General features: G+C 36.7%; 1 protein-coding gene, 1 long non-coding RNA gene and 7 other non-coding genes across 9 annotated transcripts; 2 read left to right on the forward strand and 7 right to left on the reverse strand.

Annotated features, from left to right (window-relative positions):
* Positions 1-1,236: 1,236 nt before the first annotated feature.
* Positions 1,237-11,195, forward strand: LOC121742383 (mediator of RNA polymerase II transcription subunit 14-like). The gene is made up of 8 exons (XM_042135506.1): positions 1,237-1,586; positions 3,024-4,094; positions 5,105-5,178; positions 5,684-5,858; positions 6,308-7,058; positions 7,167-8,188; positions 8,704-9,779; positions 10,122-11,195. The coding sequence occupies exons 1-8, from the start codon at positions 1,374-1,376 to the stop codon at positions 10,900-10,902; spliced, it is 5,163 nt and encodes a 1,720-aa protein (XP_041991440.1). The 5' UTR covers positions 1,237-1,373; the 3' UTR covers positions 10,903-11,195.
* A 275-nt stretch (positions 11,196-11,470) lies between these two features.
* TRNAP-CGG lies at positions 11,471-11,542 on the reverse strand. Its single transcript has one exon. It is a non-coding gene; the product is annotated as a tRNA-Pro (tRNA).
* A 1,463-nt stretch (positions 11,543-13,005) lies between these two features.
* On the reverse strand, positions 13,006-13,077 carry TRNAP-AGG. The gene has a single exon. It is a non-coding gene; the product is annotated as a tRNA-Pro (tRNA).
* Positions 13,078-13,164: 87 nt separating this feature from the next.
* On the forward strand, positions 13,165-19,383 carry LOC121742391. Its single transcript, XR_006038044.1, has 2 exons — positions 13,165-13,269; positions 13,510-19,383. It is a non-coding gene; the product is annotated as an uncharacterized LOC121742391 (long non-coding RNA).
* Positions 15,835-15,906, reverse strand: TRNAP-CGG. The gene has a single exon. It is a non-coding gene; the product is annotated as a tRNA-Pro (tRNA).
* Positions 16,456-16,527, reverse strand: TRNAP-UGG. The gene has a single exon. It is a non-coding gene; the product is annotated as a tRNA-Pro (tRNA).
* Positions 16,853-16,924, reverse strand: TRNAP-UGG. The gene has a single exon. It is a non-coding gene; the product is annotated as a tRNA-Pro (tRNA).
* TRNAR-UCU lies at positions 17,575-17,646 on the reverse strand. Its single transcript has one exon. It is a non-coding gene; the product is annotated as a tRNA-Arg (tRNA).
* On the reverse strand, positions 18,266-18,337 carry TRNAP-UGG. Its single transcript has one exon. It is a non-coding gene; the product is annotated as a tRNA-Pro (tRNA).
* Positions 19,384-19,669: the final 286 nt, after the last annotated feature.

Genomic DNA, 19,669 nt, shown 5'->3' on the forward strand with positions numbered 1-19,669 from the left:
TACTAAAATTCATTAAAAAAACCTAAATAATATTACAAATGACAAATAAAATAAAAACGACATAATTAAAATCCTAAAAATTAAAAATTACATAATTAAAACACTAAAAATTTAAAAAACCACTAAGCGTTGCCGAATTTCGCCCACATGTGTTCGTAGTATTCTTGTTCTTCGCGCTCCGCTTCTGTCATAATATGGGTGAAATCCATTTGAGGTTTTGAATGAGGGATGAATGTGTTGATAGTTTGTATGAGAATTATGAATGAGAGATAAATGAGAGATGATTTGATGTGATAAATGGATGATGAATGTGTATATTTATAGATGATTTTGGCGGAAAAAAAAATTCAAAAAAATTCAGAAAAAACGGGAAAAAAAACGGCCATATTTTTGGGATTTGGAAAATATATTTTTTTTTATTTTTTATCATTTTATATAATTAAAAATCGAATTTTAAAATAAAAAAAAATAATTCAAAGGCAATGGCTATGCCGTTGCCCAATCGTAAGCCGCCACGTCGCCTGCTCGCTGGCACGAGCGCAGCGGCGGCGGTATGCGTCCTCGCCGCTGGCACGGACGGACGCGGGGGCCGCCGTCCACCGTTGTGGATGCTCTTAATGGCAACTTTCTCTTCCACCTTTTAGCATAATGGGTTAAGATTGGTCAAATCAAATTTAGCAAAACTTCCACCTTTTATATCGAAATCTAATTCCATTAGTACTTCTGTAATTTTTCCCCAAATTCTAATTTTGAATATGCTGTTAGAGTTGATATGGAGTCCCATGACTTGGAGCAACTTGACCCAATGCTCGAGTGGGATATGCCTTGGGATGACATATTGGTTCTACAACTTGGAGGAAGAGAAAGGAGAGAGATAGGTGAAGAAGATGATGACATGGAATTTTAGTTATTTAAATTATTTAAATTAAAATTACAATTGCTTTCAATTTGGGGAAAAACTAGAAAACTCTAAAGTTTTATATTCAAAAAATAAAATTTTGGGGAAATAACAGAAAATTGTGAAAGTTTATGTATTTACATACAAATAACCATAAAATAAAATAATAGTTGGAATGAATTTTTGAATTACAATATTATTACGAAAAATGTTTCTTCAGTTAGCTTAACGAAAAATGAAATCCAAACGGGGCCCCTTCTTCAGAACGACCGGTTCGATGACCTGAGCTCACAAGTCTGACTCAGTGGTCTTTATAAGTCACAGTAACGATCTAAATCAATTTTCCCTTTTTTGACAAGAATAGAATTATAGAAGCATAGGAGAGGGCAAGAGAGACCAGGAACTGATGATTTCTTCCACCTCTTCTTGGTCATCACGATTCCTTGCTATCAAGTGATAATTCAGTTGGGGAATCATGACGGAGGTAGGGCAGGAGACGGTGGATTTCGCGGCTCTCGTTGGGCGGGCCGCGGAGGAGTCCTATGTCGCGCTCAAGGAATTGGTCGACAAATCCAAGTCTTCGGAGTCGCTGTCAGACTCCGAGAAGAAGATCATGATTCTCAAGTACATTGTTAAGACGCAGCAGCGGATGCTCCGTCTTGATGTCCTCGCTAAGTGGTGCCAGCAGGTGTTTTCTATTTATCAATTTTGTTTTATTTCTCTGCTGCAGCTATTTTCAGTATAGATATGTATCACAATGTTGTGGTAGAGCATTAACCTTGTTGAGTTTCTCTGAACTTGTGGTGGATTTGTCCAATTGAAATATTAAGGAATTTAGGTTATCTTGGATAGAATTGATGATAGATTAAGTAGCTGAGTTATGAAATTCTTGATTTCTTTTTGTTAAGTTAAATAGGCGGTGAACTCAGGTGTATAAGAAGATTTTTAGCTTAACTTGTGTGCGGGGGAAGTTTATGATTAAATATGAGATGTGTATCTTATAAATTTAGGAACTGGGACTTTATTGATGATTGAAGCTATTGGTAAAATTGGTGTAGTTGCTTGTGAGATAGTGTGCCTTCCTGTGCTGATTCTGATTAGTGGGTACAGATAGAGGATCTAAATTTTACCTTTTTCTTAGGACCCATATAGTGAATTTGTTTAATTTGGTGGAAGTACCCTTTGGGTTTCCTTTTGGGGCTGCATTTAGCTTGTATATAACACAATTTACAGTGTCTGTTGCAGTGTTGTCAAAATGTCGTTCGGGTCGCTCGGGTCGCTCGGGTGCCTGGGTCGAGACCATCACCGCCCCAACATGGGTGGGTTGATCGAGATACAGGGTCGCCGCTGGGTCGCCTGAGTCGAGTGGGTCGCCTGGGTCGAGTGGGTCGCCTGGGTCGCCCTAAACACATGTTATCTCTGATTTTCTCAAATCTCTCACATGTTTTCTATCTCTCTCAATCACAATTCTCTATATATATGCATGCACCACATCAAACTTTTCAAACCTACTTTCTACACTTTAGAATTCGGCCTCTTCACTCCTAAACAAATAAACAATTCAAAGATCTTTTGCTGCCACCCTTCATATATTCCTTTGTTTTGATATTTTCAGACAATGGTTTCAATTATTTATTGTGTTATGACTTATGAATTGTTTTGATATTTTGATCATTTCTATTTTCCATTTTATCTCTATTCACATGAATTGCATCTACATTTATATTATTTGATGTATTATAAACATTAGAGCAATATATTTATTTTATTTAATATTAAAAGGCAAAAAAATTAACCTAGCTTTGTGGGTCTCTCGACCCCGTCGACTCGTCGACCCGCGACCCGAATTTTCACCTACTCGACCCGGTGCGCCCCGCGACCCTAACAACACTGGTCTGTTGCAAATTGTTTCCTATTAAACAGTATCTCATCAGATAGGCTCAAGCTACTTTTTCCAAAATTTTCTGATGATCATATTGTATTTCGTTATCATAATTTCAGAGAAGAGTTGATATCCTATGTTCGAGATTATATGTTATTCTACATGCTCATATTCTTTATTGGGTAAAGAAAGCAAGTGTTAATACAATTTTTTTTTTCTTTTCTCTTGCTATTGGAATCACAGGTTCCTTTGATACAATATTGCCAACAACTTGCATCAACTCTATCCAGTCATGAAACTTGTTTCACTCAAGCAGCAGATTCCATGTTTTTTATGCATGAGGGACTACAACAAGCTCGTGCTCCTATCTATGATGTTCCCTCTGCCATTGAGGTTCTTCTCACTGGAAACTATCAGGGTTTACCAAAATGTGTAGAAGATGTGGGCATGTTGGGCACATTGAATGAGGACCAGCAAGGTCCGGCTTTAAAGAAACTGGATACACTTGTTAGGTCCAAGTTACTTGAAGTTTCACTGCCAAAAGAATTTACTGAAATAAAAATCTCTGATGGGGTTGTCTTGCTTCGTGTTGATGGGGAATTTAAAATTCTAGTTACACTAGGTTATCGAGGTCACTTATCATTGTGGAGAATATTGCATTTGGAATTGCTTGTTGGTGAGAGAAGTGGACTCGTGAAAGTAGAAGCATCACGGAGACATGCTCTAGGAGATGATTTAGAACGTAGAATGGCTGCATCAGAAGCACCATTCATGACATTGTATTCTATTCTACATGAGCTCTGTGTTGCCCTTACTATGGACACTGTTATAAGACAAGTGCAAGCACTTCGACAAGGCAGATGGAAGGATGCTATTCGTTTTGAACTCATATCTGATGGTACTGTAGGGCAGGGAGGGAGCACCGCCTTCGGTCAAGATGGAGAAACTGATTCTTCTGGGTTACGGATGCCTGGATTGAAAATCATATACTGGTTAGAGCTTGATAAAAGTAATGCTTCATCTGAAGCAGGAGCATCCCCATTCTTAAAAATTGAACCAGGTCCTGATATGCAAATAAAGTGTTTACATAGCACATTTGTAATTGATCCTCAAACTGGCAAGGAGGCCGAATTTAACCTTAACCGAAGTTGCATCGATGTTGAGTTTCTACTACTCAGAGCCATAAGCTGTAATAGATATACACGCCTGCTTGAGATATACAGGGAAGTAGAGAAGAATGTAGAGATCAATAGCACTTCTGGAGATGTCCAAATTAAATTCCATGTGGATGGTTCTGAAACTGAATATGAAAAGGTACTAATTTTAATGATGGTGTATATATGCCTTATGCTTCTTTACTAAATGAGGTTTCTGTAGTCAGTAAATAGTAATACAAAATAGTCCCTTAAAACAAATGTCCTAATTTTATTTTAAAATTATCCCTCTGAATAGTGACTATGGTTTGCTTAGGCTTATATCTAGTGAGAGAAGATAAATCAGCGTGTGTTACCCCAAAAAAGTCGAAAAAACAAAAATCTGCCTTTTTTTTTCTCTCTTTCAGAATTTACTATAGAACTACAATAATTCAATATTATTATATGACTCAGATTGCCATTTGATGTTTTACACTTAGAATTATATCAGTTGATAACTTTTAAAAAATTATTGGATTGCTATTTTTCGACTCAGGAAGATTTTTATTGTATCCAACTCACAACTATTCCTTGATTTGATGATGGCTCTGTTCAGTATAATGTTTCCCATCTAAATTTAGTTGGTACTTTTGATTACTACTCCCTCCGTCCCACTGAAATTGACCCACTCTTCTTTTTGGTTTGTCCCAACTCCCAACCAAGATGACCCATTGCTAAAATTGGAAACACCTTTTATCTTTACTTTATTCTCTCTCTCTCTTACTTTACTCTCTCCACTTAACACTCAAAATAAAGCTTCATAAAATCCTGTGCCGCCCAAGGAAGGGGCCATCTTCCTTGGGATGGAGGGAGTATTTCTTAATAACTGGACCTACATGTAATCCTGTACTTTTCTGGGAAAACTAGACTGTGTACCGAGAATCCAACCCCTGCCAGATTGATGTTCAATCATCTAAAATAATAGTACTCCATAATCAGCTAAGCAGTTGCAAATGTTGATTTGGGTTGTTATTGCACCACGTTTGAAACTGTTCTTATACATTGATCTCTACTTTCCCCTCAGTTTGGTTCTTATACATTGTTTTTTTTCTTCTAAATATCATTATTATGCACTTTTAAACCATGATTTAATATTTGAATTAACAGATGGATAGTGCATTTGATTCACAGGAACAGGATAAAGAAGAAGTTCTCTATTTGCGTGCCTATGGTTCTTCATTTTTCACTCTCGGAATTAACATAAGGTTTTCCTTCCTTTTCTGTTGCCAATGCCTACCCTCTTTGAATTTTCCACTAGGATATTGACAATATAATATGTCCTGATCAGTTGATTGTTTTTAGTTTGTCTGATTACTGTATAAGGTGAGAATTCTTTGTTTTCTTCTTAGTGTGTGTGCATCTGAAGTGCTAATCATAATTCATACTATTATGTATAAATGTGGTGCTCAGATAGGTAATTGGATAGCTCAATTAATGAGTCTGTACGTAAGATGTTTTGAGATATCTTTAAGTTTTTGGTGAAGTTATTAAATAATCTTATGAACTCAACTGTAATGTGTGAGGATCTGATAAGGTTTTCTTCAGGACAGGTGGATCTATCTTATTCTAGGGGCTGGAAAATAGAACCTTATTTAACAAACTCATTAAGTTTTGATACAATAAGCTCCAAAAATGATCTTATACTATGACATAATCTTCAAATAAGGATACTAATAAAGACTAAAGACTATTTTCCCTTTCATCTTATAGGAATGGCCGTTTTCTTCTTCGTTCCTCAAAAAATATCATCTCATCGAAAACTCTGCTAGAGTGTGAAGAAGGACTGAATCAGGGAAGTATTACTGCAGCCAAGTCTTTTATCAACTTAAGGAGGAATAGTATTCTACATTTATTTGCATGCATTGGGAGATTCTTGGGTCTTGAGGTATGTATAATTTTTAAGTACCTTTAAGTTGAATTGTGATATTGTCATATTGCTATCCCAAAAGAAGTTATAGTGATGCTAAGTTATGTACACAATCAGAAAAATGAACTGTAAGATACACATAGTTATACAAATGCACTTCTCCATTTCCCTACTACTGATGCCTAATATTTTAGGTATCTATGTTATTGCCATTACAGTATAAAAGTGATGAAACACTTGACATGGGAATTGAAATTCATTTGATGCCACTTTTATAGCAAATGACACACAGTGGGCCCATGTAGGTAAAAAACTAAGATGTTGCATGTCTAAATATATGAAACAAGAGTAAAATAGTAGTAGCTATTTCACTTTGTCTACACAAGAGGTTGGACACCCAATAGGCATATTTTCCATTAAGTATCTATTTGAGGAAACTAATTAGGTGTGCCCATATCTTCTTGCAGGTATTTGAACATGGTTTTACCGCAGCAAAATTACCTAAAAACCTAGCAGAAGACTCAAATTCTTTGTTCATGGGATTCCCCGAGTGTGGGGATTCTTATTTCTTGTTGATGCAGCTTGATAAGGAATTTAAACCCTGTCCCAAGTTGATTGAAGTTCAGTCTGAATCATCAGGGAAAGCTGAGGCATTTGGTGACATCAGCAAAGTTATTCGAGTAAAAAACCTGGACATTAGTCGTATGCACATGTGTGAAGATGAACTCAATTCGAGCCTTCTTGACCGTAGAAAGATGCTATCAATTCCTAATGAAGTTAATGCTAATGAGACTTCTGAACATGGTATTTCTTCTAACTCAAGCTTAGATGGCTCATTGCTTCTGTCTAATGACCCCATCAGTTTTTCCTCTATTGTCGACGAAGTTTTTGAGCTTGAGAAAGGGTCAAATGGACAGAGCTCCTCTTCCACATCTGCTCTGACCTCTTCATCCTATTTTGGTCCGGGTACTATGAATATTCACAGCATAAAACCTTCCATGTCATCCCCTAACTGGGAAGGACAAGCATCACAAAATGAAATGAGCAATTTTAAAAGCTCAACGCATCGTGGGTCTACCAATTCGCTACCCACCAAAAGCCAAGCTATCAAGAAATTAACAGCTTCAAAGTCAGATCAAGATTTGGCTGCTCTCAGGTCACCACATTCTGGTAGCTTTTCTGTCTCTGGATCTAAGCCATGGGCCGCTTCTCACTCAGGTAAGGGTTGATCCATATCATTTCTTATTGCTTTTGTTTCTTTGACTGCAATAATCCCCTTGTACTCTTAATCATATTTTTAATGCTTGCCTCTTCCCCTGTTCTCAGCTTCCTCACTGGATTCTTCTGTTTTCGACAACTCAAATCAAGAAAATGTTACCAAACAGGATGGCAGACCTCGAAAGCGCACTGTGTTGGATATGTTAAAATCTCTTCCCACACTCCATTCTCTAGAAATGAATGAATCATCCAACAAGAGAAGGAAAATCAAGGAAGTTCCACAAGCTCAACTTCCTCTCACACAGTCAACAATATCTTGTGACCATCCTAATAAAACTGGAAGACACAGTTTTGCAAATCTTATAGCTGAAGCAAATAAGGGAAATTCATCTCCTAGTATTTATGTCTCTGCTCTTCTTCACATAGTAAGGCATTGCTCACTGTGTATAAAACATGCTCAATTGACCAGTCAGATGGAGGCACTTGACATCCCCTATGTTGAAGAGGTGGGTCTGAGAAGTGCATCTTCTAACTTGTGGTTCCGCCTTCCTTTTTCTAGAGGTGACACATGGCAGTACATATGTTTGAGGCTGGGAAGACCTGGAAGCATGTACTGGGATGTCAAGATTATTGACCCTCACTATAAGGACTTGTGGGAGCTTCAGAAAGGGAGCAATACTACTCCATGGGGTTCTGGTGTTCGAATAGCTAATACATCTGATGTGGATTCTCATATTCATTATGATTCAGAAGGTGTTGTATTGAGGTACAACTCTGTGGAGGCTGATAGTATTAAAAAGTTGGTGGCTGATATACAAAGATTGTCAAATGCTAGGACTTTTGCTCTTGGAATGCGAAAACTACTTGGTGCAAGGACTGCTGACAAGATAGATGATAGCAATGCAAGCTTAGATAGCAAATCATCTCCTGGAGCAAAATTTGCAACAGAGGGTTCTGAAAAATTCTCTGAACAGATGAGAAGAGTGTTTAGAATTGAGGCTGTTGGACTTACTAGTTTGTGGTTTAGTTTTGGCTCAGGAGTTCTTGCTCGCTTTGTTGTTGAGTGGGAATCTAGTATAGAGGGCTGCAGAATGCATGTTTCTCCTGACCAACTCTGGCCTCATACTAAGGTTTGTTTCCCTTGTTGCCCACAAGACAGATTTTCAATTATATTTTGTTTAATCTCTCTGTGTTCCACATTGTCATCACTCGTTCTCACTTCACGGAAGGAAGTATATATCAAATATAGTTTGTCGTAGACTCATAGTCATACAAATGAAGTTTCATAATTCTATAGGAGGACGTGATATTAAAGATTTGGTTATGGGCACATTCTTGATGTTTTAACAACTCTTCATTCTTATCTTGTGGCAATCTTATTCTTACTGAAATGTCATGTCATATCTAAGAAATTGAACATTCTTCTCCAACTATAAATGCAGAAATATGTGTTGCATCCGTGTGTGTTTATTCTTTGAATTACTAATAGTAACTTAACTTGATGGATGATTAGGTTATACTTGGTTTCTCAATTGCAGAATTGTTTTTTGTGCCCCCTAGTCCCTGCAATCGTATAATTTTTCTTTATGTTCCTCATGTTTTTTCCTGTACAAGTACATAAACATATGGGCTTTTTTTTGAATAGTTTCTTGAAGACTTCATTAATGGAGGTGAAGTTGCATCTCCTTTGGATTGTATTAGATTGACCGCTGGACCATTGCATGCTCTTGCTGCCGCTACAAGGCCTGCGCGAGCTGCTCCTGTTTCTGGACTCCCTGGCATCACAGCTTCTATTTCTTCAACTTCAAAGCTGACTGGATATGTGTCATCTCAGGGTCTGTCTAGCAATGTAAATGCAAACGCTAGTCAAGCTTCATCTGGCCCTGGAGGTAATCCTGGCATGACCCCTCAATCAGGCCCTATTGGATCTCACAATACAGCAGCTGTGTTGGCGGCGGCAGCAGCGGCGGTGGCCAGAGGCGGTCCTGGAATCGTTCCTAGTTCATTGTTGCCTATTGATGTTTCTGTGGTACTAAGAGGCCCGTATTGGATTAGGATTATATATCGCAAAAAATTTGCAGTTGACATGCGGTGTTTTGCTGGAGATCAAGTCTGGTTGCAACCAGCTACCCCACCAAAAGTTGGTCAACCTATCGGAGGATCCCTTCCATGCCCCCAATTTCGACCTTTTATTATGGAGCATGTTGCTCAAGAATTGAACGGCATAGATTCTAATTTTCCAGCTGCTCAACAAGCACTTGGATTGCCTAATCCAAATAATCCCAATCCAGGTTCAGCTCCACAGTTGTCAGGTGCATCGGGGAATAGGGCCAACCTCTCAAGTGCTGCTGCAATATCTCGAACCGGAAATGCTCTAGCTGCTCTAAACCGAATAGGAACTGCTCTTCCAGGAGCACCCAATTTACATGTGGGTAGCCCATTACGTAGGCCACCTGGTTCTGGGGTCCCTGCTCATGTTAGGGGAGAACTGAATACTGCTATTATCGGACTTGGTGATGATGGTGGTTATGGTGGAGGGTGGGTCCCCCTCGTGGCACTTAAAAAGGTCCTGAGAGGCATTCTAAAGTATCTTGGAGTACTGTGGCTATTTGCACAATTACCAGATCTTCTAAAGGAGATCCTCGGGTCAATTTTGAAGGATAATGAAGGTGCTTTATTGAATTTGGATCAGGAGCAGCCAGCCCTGCGCTTCTTCGTTGGGTAAGACACTCATACAAAAGCTCTTGCCTGCGTTTAGACACTCAAAAGAAAATACTTCCTCCGTCCCCTAAAAATAGGAATTCTTTTATTTTTGGTCCGTCCCCTATAAATAGAAACTTTTTATTTGTGGAAATTTCTTTCTATCTAATGAGGTGGGACCCATTTTCCACTATCACACTTTTCTTTCTATCTCTCGCTTACTTTACCAATTTTGCATTAAAACCCGTGCCATTTCAAAAGTTCATATTTTTAAGGGACGGAGGGAGTACAATGGAACATGTTTATTTTTCTGCAGTCTTGTGTTATTTATTTAGTTTCTGATATAAGGAACTGGCTTTGCAGAGGCTATGTGTTTGCAGTCAGCGTTCACAGAGTTCAGCTTCTTCTCCAAGTTCTGAGTGTGAAAAGGTTTCATCATTCTCAACAACAGCAACAAAACCCGGCCGCAGCCCAGGAGGAACTAACTCAGTCCGAAATAGGAGAGATATGCGACTACTTCAGCCGACGTGTTGCATCAGAGCCATACGATACTTCTCGGGTTGCTTCGTTCATTACTCTTCTGACCTTGCCAATTTCAGTCTTGAGAGAGTTTCTGAAACTCATTGCGTGGAAGAAAGGATTAGGCCAAGGGCAAGGAGCCGAAGCTGCCCCCGCGCAAAAATCCCGTATCGAGCTGTGCCTGGAGAATCACATGGGGTACAATAGAGAAGGGGTCTCTGATAGTTCATCAGCATCCAAGAGCAATATACACTACGATCGAGCCCATAACTCGGTTGACTTTGCATTGACCGTCGTTCTGGATCCTGCCCACATACCCCATCTGAATGCTGCTGGTGGCGCTGCCTGGTTGGCTTACTGCGTCTCTGTAAGATTAAGATACGTATTTGGAGAAAACCCCGTCGTGTCCTTCCTCGGAATGGAGGGCAGCCACGGAGGCTGTGCATGCTGGCTGCGTGGCGACGACTGGGAAAAATGCAAACAGAGAGTGATGAGAAACGTGGAATCGAACGGATCATCAGCTGGCGATGGAAATCAGGGAAGGTTGAGAGTGGTCGCAAACAACGTGCAGCGAACGTTACAAGCGTGTCTTCAAGGGTTACGAGACGGCATCGGGATGACGTGACCGGTCAATCTATCGTCGACGACGACTCACTTTTGCAGGAAACTAGGAGTAGAAGAAGAGGTGACTAAATTCAAACTAGTTCTAATTGAATGTTTGATCTACCTTGTACATAAAAATACCCCAACTGCAACTCGTCGGTCTCTTATTTTGTCAGATTAAAAGCAAGTTTTAGTGATTGGTGTTCTATGTGATAGGTTTTGGGTTAGAAATTTGAGGTAACTGTACTGATGCTGTCGTTTGGAGTTAAGATGTTATGAAAAACAAATTTTGAGTTAAGATGTGATTTGTTTGTAGATGAAAGCTTCATTCTTTATAATGCAAAGTACACAGTATTTAATTTCATTTTTGGCAAATCATTATGTTCGGTACTTTTGTTTCCAAATAATATGACAAATGTAATATAGCAAGTAACTAATCCCATATGATTTTTCTTACAAATGATTAATCCAACTAAATATTTTTTGGGGGTTGACCTTTTTCAGTTGAGTATTTTCCATGAATTAGCCCTTTATCTACCAAGCAATATATAGTGAGATAATAACATTATGAAAATTAAGTATAAAAAAATGGGGCATTCCGAGAATCGAACTCGGGACCTCTCGCACCCGAAGCGAGAATCATACCACTAGACCAAATGCCCAGGTTGCTTGCTTGATATCAATTGTAGTTTATTCTACAAAGGCCAAACCCGGGTGTCGGCTAATACCTTGTTTAACCTTTTCTAGTTGGTTATAGGTTATATGAAGTTCAATTCAACCCAAAATTCATTAATTTAGTTGAATAATCAATAATTTGATAGGATTACAACATGAAAAAAAAATACCAATCCAAATAAAAAACCACGATTAGATAGGAATTTCCCGACGTCATAGAATTTGCTTGATATAAATTACTAATTCTCATTGTTTAGTTTTCAACTTTCATTATTTTTTAAAACTTTTAAATGCTCGTTAGTGAAATATTTTTGTTGAAGTGTATATGAATCGTATATTTTAATTCACTATTTAAAATCTACTTATTATTATTTTTATTTTACTCTTATGCTTATTATAAAAAGGCTACATATAAAAATTTAAAAACGATAATTATTTTGGGAAAAAATGTATTCCATTATCTTTATGAGTTACATGTTAATAATTTTGAGTTGAGATAACACTTATTTACATGTGTATTCACTTATCATATATTGAAAATTTTCAGTATAAATTTATGAGTAATTAAAAAATTACACTTTTTGAGCATGATTGGTTCAATGGAGCTTTACAATTTATAATCCGAATGATATGTAATTGAATAGCTTGACAATCCGACATGATTTGCCCAATTGGCATTCCTAATAGTATATGTACGTAATAGTATAAATAAACAATCTTTGTACTCACCTTCTCATCAAAATTGCGAAAGTTACACCTGTTTTTTTATTAATACATTAACATCATTCTTCATGATTTAATTTTTTTTGTAAGGCAGTTGATTTAGTGGAGTGTTTAGTTTATTTTTCTAAACTATCCTAACTGTTTTGGTGAATCAGTGTCATTCGATATGTTTTTTCTTATCAAAATTCAACTTCCTAATTCATAAAGGCCAGAATAAGCGTATCATTGAATGGAATTGAATTGAATTGGGATAGTTCGTTGTGAAGTTAGTCTTAGGGAGTGTTCACTTTGAACTAATTCCATTTCTAAGTTTTGGAAGAAGTAATTATTTCAAGAATTGAGCCATAATTGGCAACATATATAATTATGTCCCCCCTTGTTTAGTATATTAGAATTGGCCTAAGAATTGATCCAAATATTATATAAAATAAAGACATTGACATTGACTTAATAGAATTATGGATTGACAAATTTATCCTTCCAAGTAGAAATGTGGAAAGGTGTAAAAATGAGGCAAATGTGTAAAGCCAAGTCCATTTCTTGGTGCACTTTTCGATGCACAACCAAACCAAATCTTACCTATTTTGCAAGATTTCAATTCTTCCTACTACTACATCATCTTTGAAATTAGTTTTTGTGCATAAATCACTACTACGCATAATTCTGAGAGCTCTACTGTGAATAAAATACTACTATATTTATAGAACAAAAAAAAAGGAAAACGATAGGGGCATTCCGAGAATTGAACTCGGGACCTCTCGCACCCTAAGCGAGAATCATACCACTAGACCAAATGCCCAATTTGGTTCTAATTCAGTACTACTGCTATCTATATATTGTTTTGTGTTGGTGGTGTTTTTTTCAGGGTTTTGTTTGTTGAGGGCAAAGGAAATAGGAATGTTGGATTGATATATTTCTCCGCCGCCCAGAACTCGTTTTTCCCTCTAACCAGAACTATAACTCCGTCGGGCTTTTGCCAGTTGCTCAAGAGGTAAGATTTTCATCCACAAGCTGCAATTCATAATACAGCTGATTGGGCATGTAGCTGCCTTGAAATGTTCATTTAATTAAATTATTCGCTGGGGTTGCTGGTATAAATTAAATAATTGGATGCTGTTGCTGGTTTAAGTTATAGTAGTAGCTTAGTACTTATTTTATACTATAACTACTCAGAACCATTATAGTACGGGATGATACTGCTCCATAATCAATTTACTATCCTCCGTCTCAGATTCGTATTAATGATGTCCCTGCTGAGGATTGAGATTTGAGTTTTTAATTGTGATCTGGAGCATTTCAGAAGACTTAAATGAGTAATGACTCATGACTGACAGTAGGTAAGTGGATAGTCAAAGATGATAAAAATTAAAAAGGAAAAAGAAGAGAAAGTCCATTTGTGAATGAAAGGCATCAAACATAACTGTATAGATAGATGAGGGCATTCCAAGAACTCGGGACCTCTTGCACCTAAAGCGAGAATCATACCACTACACCAAATCTTCAGTTATTAACTGGCAATTGGCAAAAGCTTGAGTTCCTTTGCAGTTCTGCATTTAGCCCTTTCACATGTTTCTCTTGGTTTTACTATTTGCATATGATCTATAATGCAATTATTGTTTCTCCAGTTCTCCCTATTTGTTTTTTTGTGATACTCTACCAGTTATTGCAAATGCTTTTAAATAAAATTTAATATTTATATAACCATCGTCTGGTAATGATCCCAATCCATATTTTAATTATCTATGATAAGGTTGAAGTTTGAGATTTATGGAGGAACTGGCTATTATAATTACTTGACAAAATTGTAATTAATCAAATTGATAATGACATAGAAAAGAAATGAGTTTATTTGTGGAATATAATGTATGCTAAAAGGGGCATTCCAAAACCAGACTCGGGACCTCTCATCCAAAGCTAAAATGATAACACTAGACCAGCTGCCCTGTTGTTATCTGTCTTCTTAAATATATTCTACTCTAGACCAACTGCCCTGTAGTACACAGTGAATAACACTCAAGGGCTTGATTTGTAGAGGACTACTGGCCTAGCTAGAATTTTTGTGTTTTAACAACATATAATTTCTGTACCCTTTGATAGACATAATGGAGTGACATGGTGAAGGGTCTAGTGAATGAGAATGACAGCCATATTCAATTTAACCAATGTTCCATTGCTTTATGAAGAATAATAAAAGAGTCAATTTTGTTAACCGTCCATGTACTTGACACTTGACAGTGGTATTTGGACTGGTATATTCTGGCATTATGTAGAAATGGGATTTTAGTGTCTCTAGCTACTAATTGTGCTTCTATAACTGCCATTGCCAAACAGACTATCCCCATACTTTTCTTTAGACTGTTTCTCTAGCTTTACTTTTATTGGCAAGTTATTAGCAAGTCTCACTGATTTCATTTTGTTGTTGTTAATGACCATATTCTGCTGCTCTGGAATGCTTTAGGCAAGTTCACCTTAAAGCTTAAAATAATTTCTGAAAATATCTGATTTTCTTTCTCATTCATGGTAGATTGAATACCTATTCTCCAGGTGTTATTTAGACTGTAATGTGATATCAGTTTCAGACTTCCAGTTTTACTTGCCACAGTTCACCACCTTCACATTTCAGTATCTTTGTTGTCCAGTTGTCCTCAAGTTCCAAAAATAATACAACACATAGATAAGGCTTATATATATTCATAATTAGAGCTGGGCATTCTGAGAATTGGCTAATGACCTTCTAGCTCTTGCACCACAGGTAGAGTCATAACACTAGGCCAAATATCCAATTGTTTGCTTAAAGCTCTTAATCAAAGTTTTTTTAACTGGGAATCAATCTCCCTCGAGCTCCTATATACCATGTTCATAGATCTCATGTTTTAACGTCATTATTTTAGAAGCCCTGGCATATTTTAGAAAATGTCGTATCTTTTCCTGATGGCTTTATGGTGTGCTGCTAAATTGGTTCCTCGTTTTTTTGTGTGTGTGTGTGGTTGTTGTTGTTGTTATCTAATGTGGCTTGATACCTGTTGACTCTTTGGATGGCTAGTTTGTTAATTGTTTATTCTTATTTAATTATATAATCATTTATACAGCACTTCGTCTACATCATAATTATATCTGTTGAGGGATTTATCTTTGTTGCTGCACTAGTCCCGTGGATCATTTGGACATTTAGTGAGGGAAGTGATTTCGCAAATCACAACCTATATAGCTGTTAATCAGTAACAATTCTGTATATGTTACAAACACATTTTCTTTGTTTGACTTTTTTTTAGATCTAAGCAGTTATAGTTTTCATAAATGATCTCCTAAAAGATTGTAGTCAAATCTGAGTTTTTCTTCATCATGGACCACATATTGCTATTTAGGAATTGTTTCTTGTCAGACTGTTTTCTTTGATAGGTATAAAAAAATAAATATTGTAAATTAGCAGAAATAAATGCAGGTGAGATGTCCATCCAATCTCTCATCTTTCAGATCGAATCTCTCTGGCACATTAATAAATAAATATAGTGATTGGGGTAAAAGCAAATAAATCTATCTAATTACTTGTTTAAAAGGGGCATTCCGAGAATCGAACTCGGGACCTCTCGCACCCGAAGCGAGAATCATACCACTAGACCAAATGCCCAATTTATTCTTCACATTCTGCCTTTTCTAATCCCATCTTTGTTGTTCATCAGGACTATTTTTTAAAATAAACTCGGTCTTGGATGGCTGATTAATCATTGCTACCACAGTGTAGTTACTGAATAGAGAAACCTGTGGTAATTGATTAACATACGAAAATGGTTTGGACGTGACAGATATTTGTTGAAAGTGTGTGCCAAAATAAAAGCTATGGAAAAAATGGAATATCCTTGTGAATATCTTTTGCATCATTGCAATTTACCATTTTTTGTGCTATTTATGAACTATAATGCAGTTATCGCTTCCTGCAATTTTTTTTATGAAAGTTTGATGCGCTATTGCTAGTACTTTATTTTGTTTTCCTTTCTATTTTTGAATTTCAAAAGTTGATCACTATTTCTCTTTTACTAATCGATGCTGTGGTTGGAGTTTAAGTACGGAGAAGTTAGTCCATCATAATTTCTTGAGCAGCTGAATGTAGGTAAATTGACAGTGGAATGGAAAAAGGTAATTAAAAGAGTTATTTGTGGAAGATAATGTAGATAAAAAAGGGGCATTCCGAGAATCGAACTCGGGACCTCTCGCACCCAAAGCGAGAATCATACCACTAGACCAAATGCCCTGTTATCATCTGTCTTAGATTTGATTTCATATAGGGAATAACACCTGGGACTTTGATTTTTTGGATAGTTGACCTAGTTGGATTTTTGTGAGGACCATGTGTTGTTACTTGCTAATTTGCTATTCAGGATTTGTATATTGTCAGGCAGATTTCTTTGATGGGAAATAACCATTCATTATTGTAAAATTAGCAGAGATACACCTTGGCTATCCAATCTCTCATCCGTCAGACTGTCACAGATCCAACCTGTCAGACTCATTAGTTGAAAAATAAGTGAATTGAGAGAAGCCAAAAAAATAACTATTTACTAGTTACTTTTTTAAAAGGGGCATTCCGAGAATCGAACTCGGGACCTCTCGCACCCAAAGCGAGAATCATACCACTAGACCAAATGCCCTGATGTCATGTCTTCTTGTATATAATTGTATATAGTGCTGTATACTTCGGTAGACATGTAGGAGTCACAGTTAGTTTGGTTAAAAGTAGTACTCAGTAGTAAATATCAGCTTTGTACAAATTCATATGTTTCATTTCTTCTTAACAAGATACCTATCGTTCATTGTTTGCAAATCATCTGCCTAACCTGCATCCATCTCTTTCCCAGTTGCCTTTTGGATCTGTTCGTTCATGCATTATGCATCATTATTCGTTAAGGGGGGATTTTAGGATATATATAGCTAGTTCTGATAATACCATGAGTCGGTGACTGTCATCACATTGCAGTATGCTTGTTGCTCTCCAGATTCCAATAATAAAATTAGAAGAAAAATAGGGTTTTATGTTCATTATTGGACTGGGCAATTCTGAGCATCAACTTGGGTCATCTTGGCTCTGCACTCAAATGAGAGTCACACCACTAGATCAGATGCCCTGTTCTTTACTTAAGCTCTTAACTAACCTGTTGACCTGAATACTTAATATTCCAAAACTTTATTTTGGCTAGAATTATATTATTAGTGCACTTATACATTAGTTGACTTCTATTGTACTTATTAAACTTTCCTTGTTATCCTATAACTATTAAGGCATAAAAAGTATTTTCTTAGAGGGACATTCCGAGAATCAAACTCGGGACCTCTCACACAGAAAGCGAGAATCATACCACTAGACCAAATGCCCTGTAGTCATATGTCTTCTTACAACTGTACATAGGGCTGTATACTTTGGTAGCCACGTAGGAGTCATAGTTAATTTGGTTAAAAGTCTAGTAAATATCAGCTGTGTACAAGTATATTAATGTTTCATTTCTATTTTTAACAAGAAATCTAAGATTCATTGTTTGCTAAGTCATGTGTAAAATAACCTGAATCCATCTTTTCCTCAGTTGCCGTTGGACCAGTTCATTCAGACATTATGTATAATTAATGGGGGATCTTAGGATAATTATTTTTTAGTTCTGATCATACATGACTAGGTGAGTGTCATCACATTGCAGCATCCTTTTTGCTCTCCAGATTCCGATATAATAAAAATAAGAAATTAAGGTTTTTATACTCACTATTGGACTGGGTAATTCTGAGCATAGACTTGGGACTTCATGGCTCTGCACTCAAAGGAAGATTCATACATTACCACTATATCAGATGCCCTGTAGTTTACTAAAGCTCTTAAATCAACCTGTTGTCTGAATACATAGTTTGCCATACGTTTATTGACTAGAACTATATTATCGGTGCACTTATGCGTTACACAGTTGACTTTTTTATGTCATTAAAGGCATAAAAAATATTTTCTTAGAGGGGCATTCCGAGAATCGAACTCGGGACCTCTCGCACCCAAAGCGAGAATCATACCACTAGACCAAATGCCCTGTGATATACTAAGGCTCTTAGTCAATCTCTTTCACTTGGAAATGATACATCATCAGTTATATTCTTTCTTGAATGCTTTTACTAGCAAGAGTAGAGTGATATTGATATATTTTTCTAAAAAATATAACTTGTCATTTGATGCCCTATTTTTTTAGTAATTTCTTAATAAATTGATTACTTGTTCCAAATTTTTAATGGTTATCAGCCCCTTTTGGCTTTGAATGCCTCAACTGTGTGCTTTCTTAGTTTTCTCTACAAATTACTACTTGTGAACTTTTATACTAAAACCCCTTCTTGTAGCATGGTGTTTTTGATACTCATCAGCTATTTGTAGTTCATATTAAACCAAGCTGGTTATTCATCACAGTTGTTTCTGTTGGCGGACTTTCTTGGTTGTCTCAGTAAATTTAGGTATTTGCAAGAGGAATCTAAAATCTGTACCGGCTATAATACTAGCTAATACTTGTATATCCATGGAGTTATTGTCTGTTTCACCTGCATCCTTCCTCTGGTTAATAAATTTTGGATTTATATCACCTAGCTATATGTTGGATTGCCATTGATGCTACTTACAAGTATAGTCCTACATAAAAATGCACAATATGGTGACAGAATTTAATTGGCAGTGCACAATATGGTCACTGAAATAATTAGAAGTGGAGTCTTTTTCTGGTTTCTTTTAGGTTTCGATGACAGCCTGGATATGCTTTCAGTGGCTTATCTCAGTAATACTAGCTCAAGTTTTGCGAACTAGTGTAATTTTTTGTCATGTATTGGTAAGATCTCCAAGAATTAGGCAAATATGTCTAGTTATGCTTCTCAAAGTTCATTGAAGGATTGATATGTAGAATGCAGGTGATCGGACTTGTGACAAAGTAACGTGACCGAGTTTAAACCCACTCTTGTAGGAGTATATGTTTTCTACTATTGTTTGCGTTCATATCTCTACTTCAATAACTCTCGAGTGAATGTATTCAGACTCTGCTAGTAGAGTTATTTTCCCATTTTTATATCATTCAAAATTTATTTTGAGTTATTAGTATTATTTGTAATAGCCTTCTTTTGTGGTTTGTTTGGTACTCTCTTCGTTCGCTATTAGGAGTCTTGATTTGCCATTTTATTTTGTTTGTAATTAGGAGTTTCGTTTTACTTTTACTATAAATAGTACCAGATAGATTCTACATCCCACTAATTTATTTCACTCACTTTTATTATAAACTAATGTATAAGGATGAGTCTTACATTTCGCTACCTTTTTTCCAATAATTTTTCTTTATACCAAACTCAAATGAGACTTTAATAGCGGATGAAGGAAGTATATAGATTGAGAT

Source organism: Salvia splendens, chromosome 1, assembly GCF_004379255.2.
Source record: "Salvia splendens isolate huo1 chromosome 1, SspV2, whole genome shotgun sequence".
Lineage (NCBI taxonomy): Eukaryota > Viridiplantae > Streptophyta > Magnoliopsida > Lamiales > Lamiaceae > Salvia > Salvia splendens.

Coding starts and splice junctions, on each gene's coding strand:
- LOC121742383 (XM_042135506.1), top strand. CDS start 1,374: ATGACGGAGGTAGGGCAGGAGACGGTGGATTTCGCGGCTCTCGTTGGG. Junction 7,059..7,166: donor ATGGGCCGCTTCTCACTCAG/GTAAGGGTTGAT, acceptor CCCTGTTCTCAG/CTTCCTCACTGGATTCTTCT. Junction 9,780..10,121: donor GCCCTGCGCTTCTTCGTTGG/GTAAGACACTCA, acceptor CTGGCTTTGCAG/AGGCTATGTGTTTGCAGTCA.